Raw genomic sequence first — 20,418 nt, 5'->3', positions numbered from 1 at the left:
TAATGTCCTAATGCTTATTAAAACTGAAACCCAAATACAAGACCAGTTGTAAAATTGGATTTTATTGCCCTCATTCTGCATAATATTGTGTGTAATTGATAATAACACAAACATACAATATGGATTTAATATGGATTTTACAGCATGATTTGCGGTCTTCTTGCAGTGTTGGGGTTTTTACTGCTCCTCAGGCCCTGGGTTGGCATAGTGGAAGGGGTCATAAAGGTCACGTTTAAAATCATAAGGGTCAAAGTAAGGGTATTGCGACTCTTCCTTGGTGGTTTCTGCAGGCACATTGTCCTCAGCTTTTGCGTCTTCCTCTTTCACCAAGTTCTCAATAGGTTTCTCTACCTTCACCGTGTCCTGGATGGGGTGTGGGGGGTGATCAATGAGGCAGTCAGGATCCCAGTAAGGGTCACAGTCGTACTCCATTTGTTTAACAGTGATGGGAGGAGGTGGAGGAGGAGCTGACTTTTTGGGGGCTGGATGCAGTTGAGGAGGAGCAGCGGATTTGATCCCTTCCTCCGTCTCGGGCCTGCAGGCTGGGTTGTGTCGTGGGTCGCACAGCACTGGGACGGCCCCGGTGGGTATGTAGACAATCTGAGGTTTGCACAGTGGATCTTTGGGGTGGCACAGGTAGATCCGCTGAGCATGCTCCAGAGGGTCAGGTGTAGGATCTGAGGGTGTGGGAGGCTGGGTGGCGGTAGTGGGAGCTGCAGTGGTGGTCTGTACACCCATGATACTTTGGTAGCTGGAGGCATCTGAGCCGTAGGTTAGTTCCAAGTGACGCATCTGCTGGTACAGCATCCTGATTCTGTCTATCTCATAGATCTTACAGGGAAACACATAAGAGACTGTGACGGTGCAAAGAAACACAGTAATAATTCTAAACACAACAAACGTACTCCTTCAATGTGTCCAATGCTGTTGTAGAAGCGGTAGTAGGACTGGAAGTCAGGGGTGCCTCTGTACCACTTTGGGTCGACGTTCCTCTTGGGTCGGGAATTAGCTAAGAAATTGTGCGCTTTGGCTGACTCAATGCTGACTGTATGGAAAAGAATGCAAGAGGGTGAATATATTAGATTGGTTTTAGCATCATTAATGTATACAAAATGTATCAAAGTGACCCAAAATGCAGCACCATTCACCATAATTGTAAGATACAAGAATACAAGAATTTTAAATGAAAAACCAAATACCTGCATCATTCTTTACTCTCATGAGAGATGAGGCTTCTAGCAAAGCTGGAGGAAGGTAGAGAGGTTACACTTATGCACAATTAAAATAGAGTGGACATGCAAGTGGACAAACACATCATTTAATACAACATACAGACCGGGAATGAAGAGCATGCAGCATAGCAGGGTCACTTGGGAACTCATCCTTGGCATCTGTAACATGTTAGTTTACCACTGTTAATTAATTAGTACACAGTTTTTAATTTAAAAATGTCACCCAACAAAAAGTGTGTCTGCTCACCTGTTGTTGCATCACGCCAATCCTGCTCTCATCTCACTGGCCTCACATGCTAACTGTTCATAAATACCACCATCGCTAACGGCCACAGAGCTGCAAGCAGACACAACTCCTCCCCTTGTGCATTTTCTGCCAGGACGTGGATGTGTTCTGCAGCAAATGAGTGCCTTCAAACAAAATGGGAGTTCTTGTTGCTTCACAGTCATTGGCTGCTGTGTAACTGCTGTATTGTCATTATTTTGTGTTGATTCCAATTTTGTCTTATGGCTCAAATATTTAAAGTATGTGCGGTCTTTGTTAAAGTCTTGACAAAACATGCACAGAAGGTAAAAAAATTAACCCCTGTCCAAAAACAGGTGGTTCAAAAATAGAGGGGAAGTAGAACCAACTGGTGTTTAGGTCCTGAAGAAGTATGTAGGAATTTAGTCTGCTCTGTCCCAACATCAAGTGCATCAAATTCAGCTTGAGATTTGTTGCTTGGAGGTTGTCTGCATGCTCACTGGAAAACATAAACGTTACAAGATAGGTTTGACAGTTTGTGCTGTTAATGTGTGATGTTCAAGCAGTTTTGTACATTGTTTTACTATTTTCCCTTTGTTTGTAATTTCCACTTTAAAACCAGCAGGCAAAGCTACAATCACAACACAGTTGTTCTGCCAGGTGGCTAATAGTCAGCATTAGTATCTGGAATTGCTCTGTGCAGATGACAAAAATGGAAGGTTAGGGGCACCTCGTACTCGCCCGTTTTATGTAGATGCTGAAACAAAAAGCCAGTTTAAGACAAAGAGCTTCCACAATTACAAATATTAAAAAAAGAAAACCCAGGCTCCTGCTTCTTTGGATGCATGTTTTTGCGTTCTTTAGCATACCTTTAATTAAAGGGTTTTCAAAACATGAGCATGACCTCCGCTGGGAAAAGACGTCAGAGAAGGTGGAGGAGATTGAGATAAAATAAAGAAAAACAATGAGAGCATAATCTGAGTCTGGGGTCTGCAACTTATTATCATAAGTTACATTCAATAGAGCCGAAAGACTAGTTCCATCAATTGGACAGCAGCTACATTGCACAACTTTACTTCTGCCTTAGGGCTATTAATTATTGTGACATGTGGCTCTGTGATCTTCAAGAAAATTACCCCTTTTCCTGAAGCTCTCTGCAGGACAAACGCAAGTCAAGTAGTTTTCATTCATCATCTATCATTTCCCAGTCATGTAGTCACTGTAAATGTAATAGTTCATTTTATTTATGTATAGTTTAGCTATGTATTTATTTATAGCAATCTATTAAATATAGCTATGTATTTAGGTATAGCAACATACTATATCACAATATTGAATATTGATAATGTGTTTTTTATTTTTTATTTCTTAAAATATGCAATATTAGTTTACCATTCTAATTGTTATAACAGAATAAATTAAGAATTTATTCATTTATTATTATCATTATATAAAGAAAAAGGTCTTGGTAGCCACTGTCCAGACAGTTTCTCCAGTAGGTGGCAGCACTGCCCAGAACAAACCCGGAAATGTACGTCACATCAAATCACTTCCGTTAGCAGTATGCGTTTTTGTAGTTCCGTCGTTGTTGACCTGTCAGCGTTGTAGTACACTCTGTTACTGCTGACAAATTGTGTTACTCCCCTGGTATGTGCAACGTTCCAACGGTAGCACACAGCGAGCACCAGCAGGGCGTAACACGCCTGGACCTGTTTAACCTTGATACAACACTCTCCTTGCTGGTATCTACCAACTAGCTAGTTATCTTAGCAGCTGAAGTTAGCTAACAAGCCGACCAACTTGACAGCTAGCTTTGTGCTAGCAGTAGTTAGCAGCGTTAGCGAAAGCTAGCTTTGGACTGAGGGACGCCAAGAAGTCAGCTGCAGGAAAAGCAACACTAAGGACAAAACGTGAGTAACGTTAATAAAACAAATATAAGTTAGCCTGGTTGTTAGCACGTTTGTTTGAAGAAACACACAGTCAACCAGTGTCACCAGTATCTTAACTCCGCTGTCAGCTACTTTGATCACTGACTTAACCTGATTTTTACTTTCAGGACCGCCTTAAAATACTATTCGATTTGGTAGATATTAACGTTTGAATGAACCACACCGTTTCTTTAACATAATATGATTAATCATACAATTGTCAACACAATAAAAGTTCACCTTTATTAAAATTGAAGTTAAAAGAGGTTTGTTTTTACAATGCCTTTTACTAGGTGTGTGAATATGCATTTTGCCTTGAGTGCTCAATGTCACCATTTCAACAGAAGAGCAGTGATTTAATATTCCAATACAAACTATTCTAATTTCTTCATTGCATGCATGTTCAGAACCTGGGAAGTTGTGCAGTATTGATGTCCATTTCTCTCCAAAAAGAAGTAGTATGAAGTACATCTTATTTAATTCTATCCTTTCTACAAGTATTGACTGTTAGACTATTTTAGTTTGCACACACTAGTAATGTTTGCAGATTTGCAATGAAATCATCACAGAAAATAAGCATGTGTTAACAAGATTTGTTGCTCTTCTTTCCAATTATGACTTGTGGTGGCCTGCTGGCCCTTTTCAGCTGACAGCGACCACCTGAGTGTCTTAGTCCGCCTGTCACTGTCTATTGTAATTGTGTGCGTTTTTATAACTGGCGCAGCTGCAAACTTCAGTCATGAAGCTAGGAGTGCTGAGTTCAAGAAGTGGAAGGTATCCAACTGGTTTTGTGTTTAAAAATAACAAGCACACCCTTTAATAACCCGCTGTATTGCTTGTGTGGAATGGGGCCTTAATAGGGAAACCTCTGTTGTAGAACATACCGTGGATAATATACAGAGTGAACACACATCTGTTGAAATGGCATTAGTACTTAGTACTCAAAATTTTAAATGTTTTCTTTTTCTTTGTTTCAATTCAGCCTGACAAGCAAGTCGATTCCATTCATTTTTTGCATCACTGGGGTATCTACAGTATCTCACACAAGTGAGTACACCTGTCGCATTTCAGCAACAGTATATCTTCTCAAAGGACAATACTATAGAAATAAAACTTAAATATACATTAAAGTGGACAGCCAATATAGCAGTACAGTCGTCCCTCACCACATTGAATTTCACAGCTTCACTCTATCTCGGTTTTTTAAATACTGTATATTACTTAATAAATCATGCAGTTTTATGGTTGAATATGACCTATTATTAGCCAAAACTAGGCCTGCCACAATAATTGATAAATCGATTTATGGAACGATTTAGAAAACAAAGTTGATAATTTTGCAGCGTCGATAAATTGTGCGTCCTCTCTCTTTACCGCACAGGCTGTTTGACTCGGGGTGCAGAGGGTTCACTCTGCAGTTTGTATTGTATTCGGCGCCGTAGCAACAGCAGTAGTTCCCCCTCACTGTGCCCAGACTGCTCTCGGATGGTGCGGGGAACTTGCACGGGAAGTGTCGCTTTAATCGCTTGTTGTTTATACTGTAGACTGTCAATAAGTTACGATTGTGTCCTAACCTGAAAGTATTTTGCATGCCCCCTTTTTCCAATTTTTATATTTCCCACATGCGAAAAGTTTATAAAGTTTATAGCTTTTGGTACGATGTACTTGCATTATTGTGCAATATAAATAATGAAAAAATTGTCTCAAAAAATGTTGTCAGTAATATCGATTATCGAGGACAGCAAAATTTATCGTGACATGTGCACAAGTCTTACTTGTGTATTAAATTTATTTACTCTTATCATGTCTACCATATTGCATAATACAAGTATAAAGTTGACTATAGTGGCGTTTTCATGTAAAAAACATATTTTAAACCATATTTAGTTGGTCGTAAAAAAAATGTCTATGCTCTAACTACAAAAATATTGCATTTATTAATAAGGAATCCTCCTTGTGTGGAAATGTATTTATGGAACCAATTAACCTGTATAAATTACTACATAGCTTTATTATCCAGTGGCATTGACTCCACACACAGCCTTTTCAGTCTAAATAAGCTGCCAACACAAGTGCTTTTGTCCTGCCTACAGTCAAACATGGTGGTGGTGGCATTATGCACAGGGGCTGCATGAGTGCTACCAACACTGGGGAGCAGCGGTTCATGAACTCCAACATGTACTGTGCTATTCAAGCTATACACACTGTCCACTGACTGTAAGTTGAGAAGATATAACACGATTCTTGCTGCAATGTGAGGGATCTACTCACCCTTTTGAGATACTGACCTGCAAAGTGCTGGGAAAATGTAAACATCCTTGATGCGGACCGAGGAAATGCCCGTTTTATCAAATTCAGCATTTTGCTTGATGCTGCTGGTGTTCTGTAAATGTGACAGTGTGCAGACATGGGAGAGTCAGCTGAGTGTTCAAAACAAGGTCAGCTGAAGTCAATCAGCATCTAATATGGCCGCAGTGCTGACTTTGCAGGCCATGGGCCATGTCATATGACTTGGCATGTGATGTCAAGCCGGACCTTATGCTCTTCTGCCTCTTTGGAAGTCGCGACTGGACATGGCGTCTTAGTGACTGAGAACATGGCTGGCACCGTGATGTCCCTCTTATGTGTGTGACCTTGCTGTCGTCCACAGCTGCAGGCTGTCTGTATTGTGTGAAGAAATCTGTGTTTCTGTTTCAGTCAGACCAGTTGTGACTGTCATTTGTCTTGACCTTTGACCTAGATGCAAAGCACCAGCGTACCGACACTTGTGTCACGAAAGAGGAAACGGGATGTCTCCAATGTCGACAACGAGGTGGCGGAGAGGGCTGGGAAAATCCCCAGATGCACTGTGGTGAGATGGCACCCTTAGTATGCGTGTGCGTGCATGTGTGTGTCACAGCCTGCCTGCATACTACACAACTTCCATTGTGTAGTACATACAACAATCATGTTTTAGTTGTTCATGATAAAAGCCTGGACTTGGGTGCTCCGCTTTTCCAGCTGGCTCACACTGACACTGCTTTACAGCATTCAAGCTCGAGCCCATTTATGTGTGCTATTATTCGGAATACAATATATCCTGGAATATTTCTGCAACTTTCCGAACTTGATGCAATAGTTCAGGTCTTTCTTTGCTGTGCAATCTATCATTTATAAATGTCAAGTGGAGGGATTGATTGCCTTAACTGTATGAAACGTACACGTATGTACTCATTCCGAGCCCACCTCCTCCCAAGTGTGGACCATGCTTGATCATGGATCAGTACAGACACATAAGTCCAACTAATCAGACTTTAGGTGTCAAATGTGCCCACGCACAGCACAAGCAACCTACTATGATGGTGCCTTAAAAGGTGTCATATCTACTACAAAGAATAGACTTGTTAATCAAAATGTGGATCCATTAGGGGTTGAAGCACCCTGCACCTTTTGCCGATGAGCTCGTGCCAGCTGATGCTCAGCCGTACGAGAGAGTGAACATGGAGGAGGCCAAACGGGGGACACATCGTGAGTCAATAACTCTTATCACAGATCTATTTTCCTTTCCATGAAACAAAATAGGGCCTTGCTGGATATCGTTTTTTTTTTGTGTGTTTCAGCTGACAGGCCAGTGCGAGTGTATGCAGATGGAATCTTTGATGTTTTCCACTCAGGACACGCCAGGGCTCTTATGCAGGCAAAATGTCTTTTCCCAAATACACACCTCATAGTTGGAGGTAATTGACAAATACTTTTTGTTACAGGTCTTGTATTGTATGTCATTGAATTATGACCATGTTTGTGTTGTGGAGGTGTTGTCTGGTGTAGGCTATGACTTTGCAATATGAAAGACATCGATTGTGTTTATTCTTCCATCCTGTCCCAAGTGTGCAGTGATGACCTGACACACAAGTACAAGGGCTTCACAGTCATGAATGAAGACGAGCGCTATGACGCCATCCGACACTGTCGCTACGTGGACGAAGTGGTGCGGAACGCTCCCTGGACGCTAACGCCAGAGTTCCTTGCCAAACATCGCGTGAGTCAATGAAAGACCCTTTCAACATTCTTGTATGAAGAATTTTTTTCTGAACTTGTTGTATTGACCAGATTGACTTTGTGGCCCATGATGATATCCCATACTCCTCAGCAGGCAGTGATGATGTGTACAAGCACATCAAAGAAGCAGGTAATCAAACCCTTGGGTTTATTGTGATTTGATTGTTTTCCTGAACACCTTTTGTGGTATGGTTTATACACAGCAGGGGTGTCCAAAGTGCAGCCCATTGCTGTTTTTATAGTCAAGTAAAAAAGAGCAGTGCATTGTAATCTTAGGTATTGTTTCACTAGTGTAACATTACTGATGCCGAATGACCAGAATACTACATATGACTTGTCTTGTAGTATTTTTGACCAATACTAGCTGGCCTATTATTCGTCAACCACAAAACATTCATTCATTCATTCATTTTCTACCGCTTTTTTCTCACAAGGGTCGCGGGGGTGCTGGAGCCTTTCCCAGCTGTCTTCGGGCGAGAGGCGGGGTACACCCTGGACTGGTCGCCAGCCAATCACAGGGCACATATAGACAAACAACCATTCACACTCACATTCATACCTATGGACAATTTGGAGTAGCCAACCACAAAACAGTGATCATTTATTTATTAATTTCTTTTTGAGAGTGACGTTTGAACCACAATATAGTGAGTGGCGACTGGGTTACTATAAGTCAAAATATTACGGGAATAAAGTCCCCACACCACTGCCAGGTGTTCAGTATAATTGTTGAGCCTAGTTGACACTGTTATTTCATAGTGATTCTTTTTGCTGATGTTCCTCATGCAGTTCTCCCCCACTCGTGCAAAGAAACCTCCTCTTGAACCCTTTGTTGTGTTCAACAGGAATGTTTGCCCCCACCCAGCGGACAGAAGGCATCTCCACCTCTGACATAATCACACGCATTGTCCGCGACTACGACGTGTACGTCAGGCGCAACCTGCAGAGGGGCTACACAGCCAAGGAGCTCAACGTCAGCTTCATCAATGTAAGAAAACATGTCACCTCTGAGTTCACAGAGTGGCATACTCGAAGCTTGACATCTGTGTGCTCCCTCTCTCTCTGTTGCTCTCTTTCCAGGAGAAGAAGTACCACCTGCAGGAGCGCGTGGACAAGGTGAAGAGGAAGGTACGAGACGTGGAAGAAAAGAGCAAAGAGTTTGTCCTCAAGGTGGAGGAGAAGAGCATCGACCTCATCCAGAAATGGGAGGAAAAGTCCAGGGAGTTCATTGGCAACTTCCTGCAGATGTTTGGACCCGAGGGAGCACTGGTGAGGATGTATTTTTGATGACTCAGCAAGAAAAACACATTCATTAGTAATGGGATGCAGCCGTCTTCTAAGTGCAGTACAGTCGTTCCTTTACACTATTACAGTTTTCAAAAATATATTAATTAATAAATCATGCTGACTTGTGGTTGAATACAGCCTATTGTTAGTCAAAAAATATGTATATTGAAGCAAATTGTATGTGTTTATTCCCCAAATTAAGCATTTTCACACATAAGAATGGTGTTGAGCTCATGTCTCATACAGCTACATGGTATACTAGTAGTACAAATGGGAATGACACCTCTCATGGCTACAATGAATGAAAACAAAATGTTGCGATAATATTGAATATCGCCAATACTTTGTAGAACAATTATCGACCAGCAGAATTTGATATCGTAGCAGGCCCATTACGAGTAGAAATGTGACTGTAGGGGTGTTAATTCATTCTATAATGATGTTAAAAAGACTATTTAGAAGGTCGTAAACAGGTTTTCTGTGCTCTTAACTATGAAAATATTCAATTTATGAATAAGGACTCCTACTTGGTGGAAATTCACTTATCACAGTCGGGTCTGGAACCAATTTACTGTGATAAATGAGGGATTACGGTACATATATATATATATTTTTTTTTTAACTCAAGATGATGATTTGGGCCTCCTCCCTACCCTTAATCGTCTAGAGAATGACTAGTATGTGTGTATTTTTGTGTGTCTATCCATAGAAGCACATGCTGAAGGAGGGCAAAGGTCGCATGCTACAGGCCATCAGTCCCCGCCAAAGCCCCAGCAGCAGCCCGGCCCGTGAAGAGCGCTCGCCCTCGCCCACCTTTCGCCTGCCGTTCTTCAACAAGACCTCCCCGCCCCCCTCGCCCCCGCCTCACCACAGCGGGGCACGAGGCTACCTCGTCAGCGAGGACGATGACGACGAAGACGATGACAACTAAAGTAGCACAGCCAGTTCTGTTTTGGGCTTTTCTTTTCATTAAGCTGTCAAGTAGCTATGTTTTCCTCCGGAACCTTCTCTTTTTTTTGGGCAACATTTAGCACTTCAGAGTCACATGACCTTCATACATCTGTCTTTTTTGTGCACCCTGTAGTGTCACAAGTTCTTTGCGTCATTTCTTTGAGATTGAAAAGTAATGTCTATGGGAGCTTAGTTTTAAGGAGCATCTGAACGTTTATTTTTTTTTCTTTTAATGTTTTTGCAGCAGGTTTACAGTGAGGTTCTTGCACATGAAACAGTCAAATTTTAATGTTGCAGTTTGTTTTCAACTCAAATTCATGTTTATTTTTGGAAATAATGGGAAACTAAGGCTATGTTCACACTGCAGGTCAATTCCGATTTCTTTCTTCCTGTATCTGATTTTTTCATGTCAGTGTGAACAGCACAATTCACATTTTTTCAAATGTGACTCAAGCCTCATTCGCATGTGGATATAAATCCGATATGTATGCGATCGGTCAGGTTGCATATATCCGACCTATACATCATGGAATCTTGAAAAGGCAAAAACTTGGATAAAGGTACTCACCGATGTAGGAAAAGTTATTCATCTGAATTGTATTTTATTTATTTATGTTATCTGTCATGTCTCCCCACTTCTGCCACCCACACACAGCTTGAAACAGACAGCAACAAGTTGTCTCCAAAATTTTGCACAAAATCCTCGAATAGTTCGATACTGGAATATAATAGTGATACTTTTGATACGTTGGCTATATGATTGTGTCCTTTTGTTTGTTCTTAGCTAACTGTACAATCACCCCACTACCTCAATATGTTTAAGGGTTTAAAATAGATCAATAACTATGGCACCTTGTATTCTTTATGCTATGATTTGAAATACTGTGCACTGTTTTTAAAATTTACCAAACACATAGAATCGGATCGGTATCACCGATACCAGCCTAAATTTTTAACAAGTATCGGTTCGGAAACTAAATAAATTTTATCGCACATCACGCTGCAGCAATGTTTACTTCCGGAAACGCAGGCGATGTCATTCTCTTGCGCATGCACGTCACTTTTCAGACGATTTGCATTCATTTTAACATGTCGGGTTTGTGTGGTAATGTGAACGACCACATAAAAATCGGATTTAAACCAAAAAAAAATCCGAATTGTGCATCATACCCTGCAGTGTGAAGGTAGCCTAAATGATATGTTACGGTAGTGTGTGTGTGCAAGTGTTTTATTGCGTCATTCATGATTGAAGCGTCTTCTGTCAACACAACATTCGTGTCAGCCGACCTATTATGAGCATTTACATCTTTACTTTATCTTCTGGTGTTTGTACAAAGAACAATCTTATGTTTTCTGAGAATCGCCATGATCTTATTGTGAGCCCGGGAAGGCTTCCAACTTATTTGATGAACAAAGAAAATGTATCCCAATTGAGAACTACTCAACTCGCTCCCCTTTAAAAAAAATGTCATAAGCACAAACTTAGCCCCACGGAACATCACTAACAGCTTTAATTCCTCCACAAACCTGTCTCCTTCTAGTGTAAGTTGAAGGAGAACTATTTTCTGCCTCAGTTCGTGCACTAAAGTAAGATGTGTTGTCGTGATAATCTGTCGAGGAAACTAATGTACACTATGTTCATAACGTTAAGTACACCTGCAGTTTTATCCGATCCAATACTGCATTGAACATCTTTGTAAAGGCATGTTTAGCTAATGTTCAAATAAATGAACACTATTAGGTGGCAGTCGACTAATTTAAGGAAGCCTACGAAAAGTGTTGTCAACAAGTCCAGTGGCCAGTTGTGTATCAGTCATTAACATTAATGTCAATGTTATTTTAATCAGTTCCTTATTTCACCGCCATTTTTGAAGTTTATTTACAGCCCCACGTGTAGAATTTGAAAAGAGGAAGATGGGATAAAGGTATTAAATATGTTCGCCAAAGTATGTATTGTTCTCAATTCATTTTGTCACAGCACATTGCTATTAAGACTGTTACTATAGCAACATTTCTTCTGCGCTTTAGTTTATTCTTTTCTAATTATACATGTCAATGTATCACTGTAATTTCAGCATGCAAATACAGGTTTTGAGCCAATTTGGATACATGGTGAGATTTTATTGGACAGAACGGTCACCAGGGCTACAAATATGAAGAAGCAGACAGTGACAAGGTAAACACCAGGGGGAGACATCACCTCTACATTATACTGCAGGGGGACGGGAAAGGAAGGTTGTGATTTCCCAGCACACCTTTCTAGTGTTACATCTAATACTCGATGAATGAAGTTGGTCTCCGTGCTTCAGATACATTTAGGAAAATTCCTTTCAAAATCAAACTCGCCACTAGCAGGGCCCATTAGGTCTGTCTGGAATGTCCTCTGTTACTGTACACAAAAGCAGCAAGCTAAAAGTGACTTATCCCCTTGAATTGAGTTCATCAGTCAACAACACAGACTTTGGACTACTCATACACAAGAATTATACCAAGATTCATGTGGAACCACAACAGCTACACGTCATCTTACTGGAGAGGAAAATTGCAAACTGTGCGGGACTAATAAAAGTTAAATTGATAGTGTATAGAACAATAACACTGAATGAACAAAACAGAGCCACATTGCTGTCCTGCCCTTTTGGTGCACCTGCTTTACTCATTACTACGAGATATATACGATACAATGGGTCACATTTTGCATACATCTGTGCATTATGCCATATTTACTTTTCTTAAATGATGTAAAGTCAACCTCCAACACCTAGTTAGGAGAGGGGGGTGTATGATCTAAATATAAATGGGAGGAGATATAAAGATGGAGGGTCAGGGCAAAGAGAAACTGAGAAGAGGATGGATCAAATCGGCGTGCCAATTTAGCAGCGCGTTTCATAGATTCCAGAGCGACCGATGTAGCGCACCCATTTGATGACATCGTGGTCACTGTAGTTGAGCTTGGACTCAAACACCTTCAAGTAACGCACTTTGAGGCCTGACGGAGCAAATGGGACCTGCAGATAGGGGAGAGGGTCAAAAATTTTAATTTTTCCTCAATTAACTCAATTTTTTCTCCATTTTTCTCCAGGGCGGTTCTACTAAATGCACATGCATGCTGACCTCAAAGTTCATTGAGATGGGGGGCCTGGCCCATTTCTTCTTGTCATTGGTGGGCAGCAGCTCAATCTCAGCGCTGATCTGAGACTCCTTCATTCCAGCCATGCGTTTGATCCTACACACAAAAGCAACAACTTGACTTATACAATATTTACCATAGCTTATGAAGGAAGATTTACCAGTCCCCCAAAAAAGCCAAGTAGTTCCATCATCAAATTCAAGTGTGCGACTCACTTCCACACAATGGCGTTCTCACTGGCCTTGTACTTGGCTTTTCCCTTCATGCAGATCACCTGCACGCCACTGGTGTTGAGAGGCGTGGGGATACGGACCTACATGGAAATGAACATGTGAAAACCAAGGCTTTAGCAGCCTCTTATTGTGTTGTCTTATACATAGGTTCTCTTTACCCACACAACATAATCTAATATAGGCACTGTATGGAAGTAGAAATGAATGTGGTAGACTACCACAGTGTATACAGTAAAAATACTGACAATTAGCAGCATTACATACAATTACAAATCTCATTCCCTTTAACTATGTAGATGGGCGGCACATACACTATGGTGAGGATCATTATTACAGTTTGAGGGACTACGGCATCTAAATATCATAATAAAACAACAATCAAAACATACATAATGCTGTGGCCAATGAGTGTATATAATTCTCACCTCGATCTTCTGGGCCAACAGCGATGGTTTGAAGTTGGACTTGATGACCACCTTCACCTCCAGTTTAGTGCGTCCAACTTCGCGGACTAGAGGAATGACGCGGAACGGCAGGATGATGTCCTTAGTGGTGCGGTACCTACAAACGGGACAGGAGAGGTCAAAGTGACGCACGTCCATTTTTTCGTTCATCTTATCACGTTGTGCTACCAGCCGACCTCATAAGCTCGTATTCTCCATCAGGGGGGATGAAGCTGATGCTGCGCTCCGAGTCGAACTTGCTGAGACGCACACACTGGTGGAAGGTGCAGTCGTCGATGGCGATGGACTGCTTCCCACTGGGAGACACGACAGCGTCAATGACAATGCAATGACTTCAACAAAGCAGCAAGCAAAACAACAAAGTTCTGGTGCTACAAGATACAACCACACTAGCTACAATGACACACACACAGACACACTGCAACAGCTGGCCATAAAGACATGGTAATAGGTTAATGATGTTATATAATCAGTCCCTGTTAGGGTTGTGTGAAAGGTTAAAGGTGAAGCAGAAAAGTGGGTGGGAGTGAAAACCAAAAGAGGAAACAACCACAAGGTAGCAGAAGAGTTATTAATAAGTTGTGTTTGATTTGTAGTGAGGAAGAGGCATCAGTGCATGAGATGCATGTATGAGATGTATGCGTGTGTTAGGGTGAGGTCACTTGTCAGTACAGTACCTTCCTCCCCCTAAATCACTGAGGTACAGCACATAGAAAAGAAAGACAGGGACAGAGAGGAGAGATGCAACCATAAAAAGGAAAGGGAGGGGGAAAAAAAAAAATCAAAATAAATAGTACATTTTTGTCTTGTTAAGAGATAACAAGACAACGCAGAGACATAGAAGGTGTTCTTTCTTGTTGACTGAGGCAAAATGTGACATCCTGTAATGCTCTCACCTCTTCCCAGCATCATCGGACGCTCCACCCTTGCCCTGCTTGTCAATGACGATCTTGTCATTCATTCCGAATTTGCACTCCGGCATCCCACTCAGGTAACTCTTCATCACGACTCGGCCGGAAACATGTGCGCTTAGGACCTGACCTATCAGTCAGGAGGGCAAGAAAGAGTACATTAAACATTTTCTTTCAGTGTAAATGTACACTGACAGGCCAAATCATTAGGTACACCCACGCTAATGAAATCCAATACAAGAGTTATGTCAAAACATTAAATTCATTTTTTTCCTCTTATCTTTGAAACTACTATTGGTAACATCTGCTAGCTAGTGGTGGTGGCGTTTTATTTTTGGGGTGAAAAATAAATATAATTTGGATCCAAGGAGGGAGAGCGCACCTTCATGTTGATATGACATGTAACCATAACTATCGAACAAACCTTGCGGTGACATGAGCAGGTTGACGCTCTCCAGCACATCCAGGAAGAGTTCGTTGCGACGATATTTGATGCCCTCGCGACGCCAGCCGATCTGACCAGTCACCTGGCTGGTGATCTGAGACTGCTCCTCTTTTGTCTAGAAACAACAGCAGAAGCCTCAATGGAAAGCATAAAGCAAGAGCGCCAGAAGCCTCTGTAGATGGTTGTGCACCACAGTATGGCATGGCATATTCATAACATAAGTAAAAAAGGCTTATTACCTGGTGCTGAAGCAGGAACAGTAATCCAGTCCAAATAAGAAAAAGAGGGAAGAATCACAGGACAAAATCAACAAATGATTACACACTTGACATTCATATTTAAAACTATTCCATTCCTGTTAGGCCTGACAGTTAAATATTGTGTGACAGATAAAAATTCTGACAATATTGATTGACACACTCAGAGTTATTCATTTAAAGTATGGCTGCACTGCATCACATTCTCATATTTCTTGTCTACCTCATTTAGCTATACGAGTGGCATAATATTACCAACAGCTCTTGTATGATGCGGTGCAGTCCTACGCCACTGCAAACTACAACCATAATGATAACAAAGACGTCCAATTAATATTCCTCTGACAGTTCCAATTACAACTGCACATTGTTATCTTTGTAAAGTGTCTATTTTGTGTGACTGCAGAACTGCGTTTCTAACAGTGGAAATGGTCAGTGTACAATAAAGGAAAAAACATCTGGTATTTGACTAGCTGTTCAAAGGGGAGAAAAAAATGGACATTGAGGACACTGACCTGTCCCTTGATGCCCTGTTGAGTGATGAATGTCTTTAGTGCTCCAGTTTCTGAGTTCTGGGGGTAGCCGAAGTCCAGAATCTCTGTGTAAACACACAAATTGAAAAAAACTACTGGCTAGTAACAGATAAGATGGGGAAGAGGTAAAACTGAGTACTACAGACTATGGTAGTCTGGTAGATTCTCCTTCCTTGGGACTTCTTACCGTCAAGCAGCTCGTAGATGAGCACAAAGTTGTTCTTGATGTTCTCCTCGCTTATCTTGCCAAAGTAGGCCGTCATAACGTCGCACATCTTGTAGAGGAACTCGAACACCATGGCAGCGTTGACATTCTGCTTGGTGACAGCCGCCAACCAGATGTTGGAGCGCTTCACGTGGAAGAAGCTGGTGCGGGCGATGTTGGTCACCGGAGAGCGCACCTGCTGCCGCGCATGGATCACGTTCACACGGAAAGCGTCCACTGCGTTGCGCCTGGATTGTGAAGCAAACAAGACGGGAGAGGAAATTATTTAAAAGTTCATGCAGAGAAAATAAACATCTTGTAAGTGGAAGTTGTTGATGCTCAGAGTAATACTAGAGGGGGGAAAGGAAGAAATAAAAATTTTAAGCTACATCTTCAGAGAAAAAGCATTTAGTTGAACTGCCTCAATTTCAATTCATACATCCTTTCTTGACAGCTGGCAGAATAGTTTGCCTTGAGACAAACACTTTATATATATTCAGAAAAACCAAAATAAGTCAGCAAATTTTAGCCAAGATCATACACATGAAGATCTACTCAGAATTTTAAAAAAATTGCAAATGTCACTTCTATATTAACAATAAGTGGGGTCCAATAACAATCGTATCTCATGCGCAAACTTCATGCTAATGCACCTCTTTAGCTTATACGAAAGAACACCAGTGAAGGGCTTTACATTGCTTTTGACTGACTGACGATCTTTCATATGTTACTCTCATGTGATGAAACTAAGCTAACTAAGGCAATTTTCTGGCCATCATATCAACATGTTTAGTTTGGGAGGGGGCTTAGAGGGGTTTCCCTGCTGGGGGAATACTTCCCTACACACAAATGTTCCTTCTCGTCACAATGATGTGTTTGGTTCAGGGAGAAGAAAATCAAACATGCATGCACATCTCAAGGCCCGGCAAAATTATTGAATTTGTTTTTATTTATTATAAATGGTCTTTTGCTTGTATGGCGCTTTTCCAACTCAAAGTGCTTTGACACATTTACCTATTAATGATGAGCATCAGTAACAACTGGGGGTTCATTATTTTAACCAAGAATACTTTGGCATTATCCCGGGAGGGCGGAGGATCAAACACACAATCTTGAGGTTGGGAGACAAATACCACCTGAGCCATGCCGCCTCCACTATCGTACGGTTAATTGATTTATTGGTTATTGTGACAGGCCTAGACTAAATAAATCCGTTTTTTCATTCCTACTACTGCAGACTATTGTACTGAGGAATATCTCTTGATCAAGACATTTATAACAGTCCATGCGATTAAACAAGTAATAAAAGTATGTCTGATTTGTTCTCAATATTGGAATCGCCAAAATAATCAAGGCTGCAATATCGGAATTGTAGTGTAAGTTGAAACAGTTCTATCGGGACCCCCGTATATTTTATGCTTTATGCTTTATTAGCACATATTTATCAATGAAAGACTTGTGATTGAGAATATATACTTTCAAATAAAAATAAAAACACATATGCAAATTTTCAGAAAAGGGAATGCTGAATTGCCAATATGCAGGGATTCACTGTATGGTGAAATTCATGGGCATGCAGTTTGCGAAAGAAGGAGCAACTTGAGAGTAGGGAGGAAAGGGTCATGCTTGTCAGGTATAGGCTTGTCTTACCTATTCCTACATGGGCCATTATGGAAAGATCAAGGGGAATGGTGATGAGAGAGGAAAAGAGGATGAAGAGCAGCAAAAATGCACAAGAGACATTTTCGTGCATGATGTACAGGTACAAACAGACACAAGGGGTTCAATCATGATGTCATCATGAGAGCATTTTAGCAGTGTTCTGCATCTTGTAATGGGTCTTTACTGAAATGGGAAAGTGAAGCGGGAAAGTTGTGATAAAAAGAGCAATAGTTCTGGTTGTATTGAGTCATCGGTACGCTTACAAAGTGGCACAGGGTAGAGAAAATCAATAAAGTATATTAAAAATTCAAGAAGAACAAGACAAGAAGGTTCTACTCAGCACAAACCTAATATAGACTTGCTGTTATTCTCTTAAACTTGATGGTACTTCAAGCAGCGAATTCAGCAGAAATAAAATGGCTAAACTACTTGACACATTAAGGGGTACAAATATATTTCTTCCTTAATGTAAATTCTATGAAAAACAACATTATCAGGCAACATCTGCTTTAGGATAATATAAACAAAGTGAATCAGCAATAAAGAGTGAACACAGGACACGCATCATTAACCTCTAATAGAAATATTCTGCTCTTTTAGATGCGAGTCGAGTATCTCATCTTGCATAATGACTTTCCTATCTATGTTCTTCCCCAAGAAATTCCCTTTTAGCAACAACGCTGTAGGAGTTTGTTATTTGAGGGTTTTTTTTCAGATGTCCTAGCTTCAGAGTCGAAATTGTTAGCTAGCACATATTAACTCATTTTCTCATGCTATAATGCACAAAAAAGGGAACGAAATATGTTATTGTGAATGACTGGCACAATTTTTTAAAATGCAGTTCCCCTTTAAGCCATGGCAGAGGTTTGTGGAAGCAGGGCCAGTAGCATACACAGTGCAGAAGAATGTAACACAGTAGATATTACATTAGTAGATTGCAAGATATTGTCATATATTTTTTCATTGCACTTTTCTTAAAAGTAATGTTAAAATCTTGGCTCTTAGACCCAATCTTGTGTATCGTTTTGTCTTGTGAAAGCCCTAAAAAAAGCAGTGCAAAGAATAGCTGTAAAAACGGTCTTAAGGGTTTGTGCACAGAACATGTTCACCACGGTGTAAAGACATTCCCTCCTTTATTAGGAACATTTGTCTACCAAGTTGCAATGAACAAGTCCAAAAATGCTGGAATCCTAAAAAGATTACTTACCCTATATCATCTCGGTAGACCCGGGAGATGAGGACCTCCCCCTTGTGGTTGTAGATGAACAATCCTCCAATCATCGTGGCTGTTTTTCAGACCTGACAGGCCATGATGAAACCAAACTGCCTGAGAGGACACACGCAGGCAATGCAATGAGGAAGGAAATGGAAGGGGGATGGAAAATGGGGTGATGAAGAAGCAAAAGCAATGAATTAGTTACTATCAGGACAGGGACACATTTGTCCTTTACATCCGCTCGCTCGCTCTCTCTCTCTCTCTCTCACACACACACACACTTCATTGCCGCTTGACTATACCCTGCAGCTGCACATTGTGGTGACACAAATCTAGAACACGCAAATCAATACAAATACTTTTGAGTTTACATTTTATGTGTGTTACATGCAGTTAAGATTGGCATTCTTGCCTCAGTAGATTCCTTGTTTACTTCCACTGTGAGATTAACACCAGATTATCAGCGTGGAGCACCATGACACCAACCAGATTGTGGCTGTGGATCGGGACTGGCTACCATTACATTACATTGTCGACTAAAGTCAAAACTAAACATTTATTCGAAAGCCACAAGAAATCATAAGAATTGCAGCATTTGCAAGCACTATCAATGTATGTGTGTGTATGTATATATCTATATATATAGATATATCAGAGATACACAACCTAACCATTAGTCGTGATTGAATCTTCTGGAAAGCCCAAATTGGAGGACATACTTGGCATTCCTACAGGACGCGGGCAATAAAAGCCACGATGATTTACCCAACACGACATATCATCACAATGAAAATGAAAAGAACATCTCTGAACGGCAAAATCGCGAGGACCAGTCAAAAACCGACTTAATGTTCCTAATGTGGCCGAAATCAAGATGTCTGCTCATTTGGCCCATTTTCCTTGCGTTGATCAATGTTTCATAGGTGTTCGCATTTTCACGCCGACTCGCGAATAGTTGCTATATTCGGCATGTCTGATTAAAGATGTGATAAATAGACGAATGAAGGTCTGACCTTCAGCTATGATCAATGTGATGGTGGGGAACAGCCCGGGAGCGAAAGGTAGTGTTAGCTAGCTAATTTAGCTTACGACAGCGGCCAAGCTAGCCGTATTGTACAGCCACCTAACATGTCGCTCTGCTGGAGTTTACATTGATTTCCGTTACCGAAAAAAAAGGGAAGTACAATTTTCTCAACTTATACACACATATATTATAATTATACAAATTTAAATATGACATGTCGGACTACAACCATCAACGTTCAATAGGTTATATCTATTATACTTTGTTCGTTGTGAGCTTTTAATTTGAAAGGACAAAACCTCCGCAGTTCCGCTATCACACTATGAACTACTCTCTAACTTGCTGCCAGCTAGCGGGCGGCAGCTACCATTGCTAACATTAGCACGACTCGAAAATGAAACATTTACCCCGAGTATCTAAATAATGTTTCCGGCTAAAGTGGCTAATTTCTCCCCTCAGTCATCTCACCATTTAGACTGTGGCGAACTTACCCTCGTTCCACCAGCAGTCCCACCCTTGGCCTCCGCTATGGCTTGTAGGAGTGCGTCTCCGGTGCACACGGCCGCTAGTCGGTCTCCTTCCTGCCAGTGGTCCACTGATATGTCAGCTGACCCGACGCTGTTACGCGTTGGCGTTCTCTGCCAGGGCAGGAAAAGGC

General features: G+C 41.2%; 3 protein-coding genes across 4 annotated transcripts; 1 reads left to right on the top strand and 2 right to left on the bottom strand.

Moving 5' to 3' along the window:
- Positions 1 to 146: 146 nt before the first annotated feature.
- Positions 147 to 5,772, bottom strand: and3 (actinodin3). Its single transcript, XM_058067723.1, has 6 exons — positions 5,693 to 5,772; positions 1,480 to 1,975; positions 1,337 to 1,391; positions 1,200 to 1,244; positions 906 to 1,045; positions 147 to 831 (listed from the first exon to the last, which is right to left on the bottom strand). The coding sequence occupies exons 2-6, from the start codon at positions 1,489 to 1,491 to the stop codon at positions 178 to 180; spliced, it is 906 nt and encodes a 301-aa protein (XP_057923706.1). The 5' UTR covers positions 1,492 to 1,975; positions 5,693 to 5,772; the 3' UTR covers positions 147 to 177.
- pcyt1aa (phosphate cytidylyltransferase 1A, choline a) lies at positions 3,044 to 11,744 on the top strand. 2 transcript variants are annotated; one of them, XM_058067722.1, is made up of 10 exons: positions 3,044 to 3,386; positions 4,387 to 4,451; positions 6,145 to 6,255; positions 6,812 to 6,911; positions 7,004 to 7,120; positions 7,271 to 7,422; positions 7,494 to 7,572; positions 8,288 to 8,430; positions 8,523 to 8,711; positions 9,439 to 11,744. In XM_058067722.1, exons 3-10 carry the CDS (start codon positions 6,145 to 6,147, stop codon positions 9,658 to 9,660), a joined length of 1,113 nt encoding a protein of 370 aa, XP_057923705.1. In that variant the 5' UTR covers positions 3,044 to 3,386; positions 4,387 to 4,451; the 3' UTR covers positions 9,661 to 11,744. The 2 variants fall into 2 exon arrangements, with proteins under 2 accessions (XP_057923705.1, XP_057923704.1); XM_058067721.1 differs by lacking the exon at positions 4,387 to 4,451 and having other exon boundaries at positions 9,439 to 11,743.
- LOC131125829 (AP-2 complex subunit mu-A-like) lies at positions 10,283 to 20,418 on the bottom strand. The gene is made up of 13 exons (XM_058067724.1): positions 20,252 to 20,418; positions 18,728 to 18,847; positions 15,841 to 16,106; positions 15,636 to 15,718; positions 15,103 to 15,108; positions 14,843 to 14,978; positions 14,404 to 14,548; positions 14,185 to 14,202; positions 13,684 to 13,803; positions 13,469 to 13,604; positions 13,026 to 13,123; positions 12,795 to 12,906; positions 10,283 to 12,688 (listed from the first exon to the last, which is right to left on the bottom strand). Exons 2-13 carry the CDS (start codon positions 18,799 to 18,801, stop codon positions 12,554 to 12,556), a joined length of 1,329 nt encoding a protein of 442 aa, XP_057923707.1. The 5' UTR covers positions 18,802 to 18,847; positions 20,252 to 20,418; the 3' UTR covers positions 10,283 to 12,553.

This window comes from Doryrhamphus excisus, chromosome 3 (assembly GCF_030265055.1).
Source record: "Doryrhamphus excisus isolate RoL2022-K1 chromosome 3, RoL_Dexc_1.0, whole genome shotgun sequence".
Classification (NCBI taxonomy): Eukaryota; Metazoa; Chordata; class Actinopteri; order Syngnathiformes; family Syngnathidae; genus Doryrhamphus; species Doryrhamphus excisus.
This window is presented reverse-complemented; position numbering and strand designations above follow the sequence as displayed.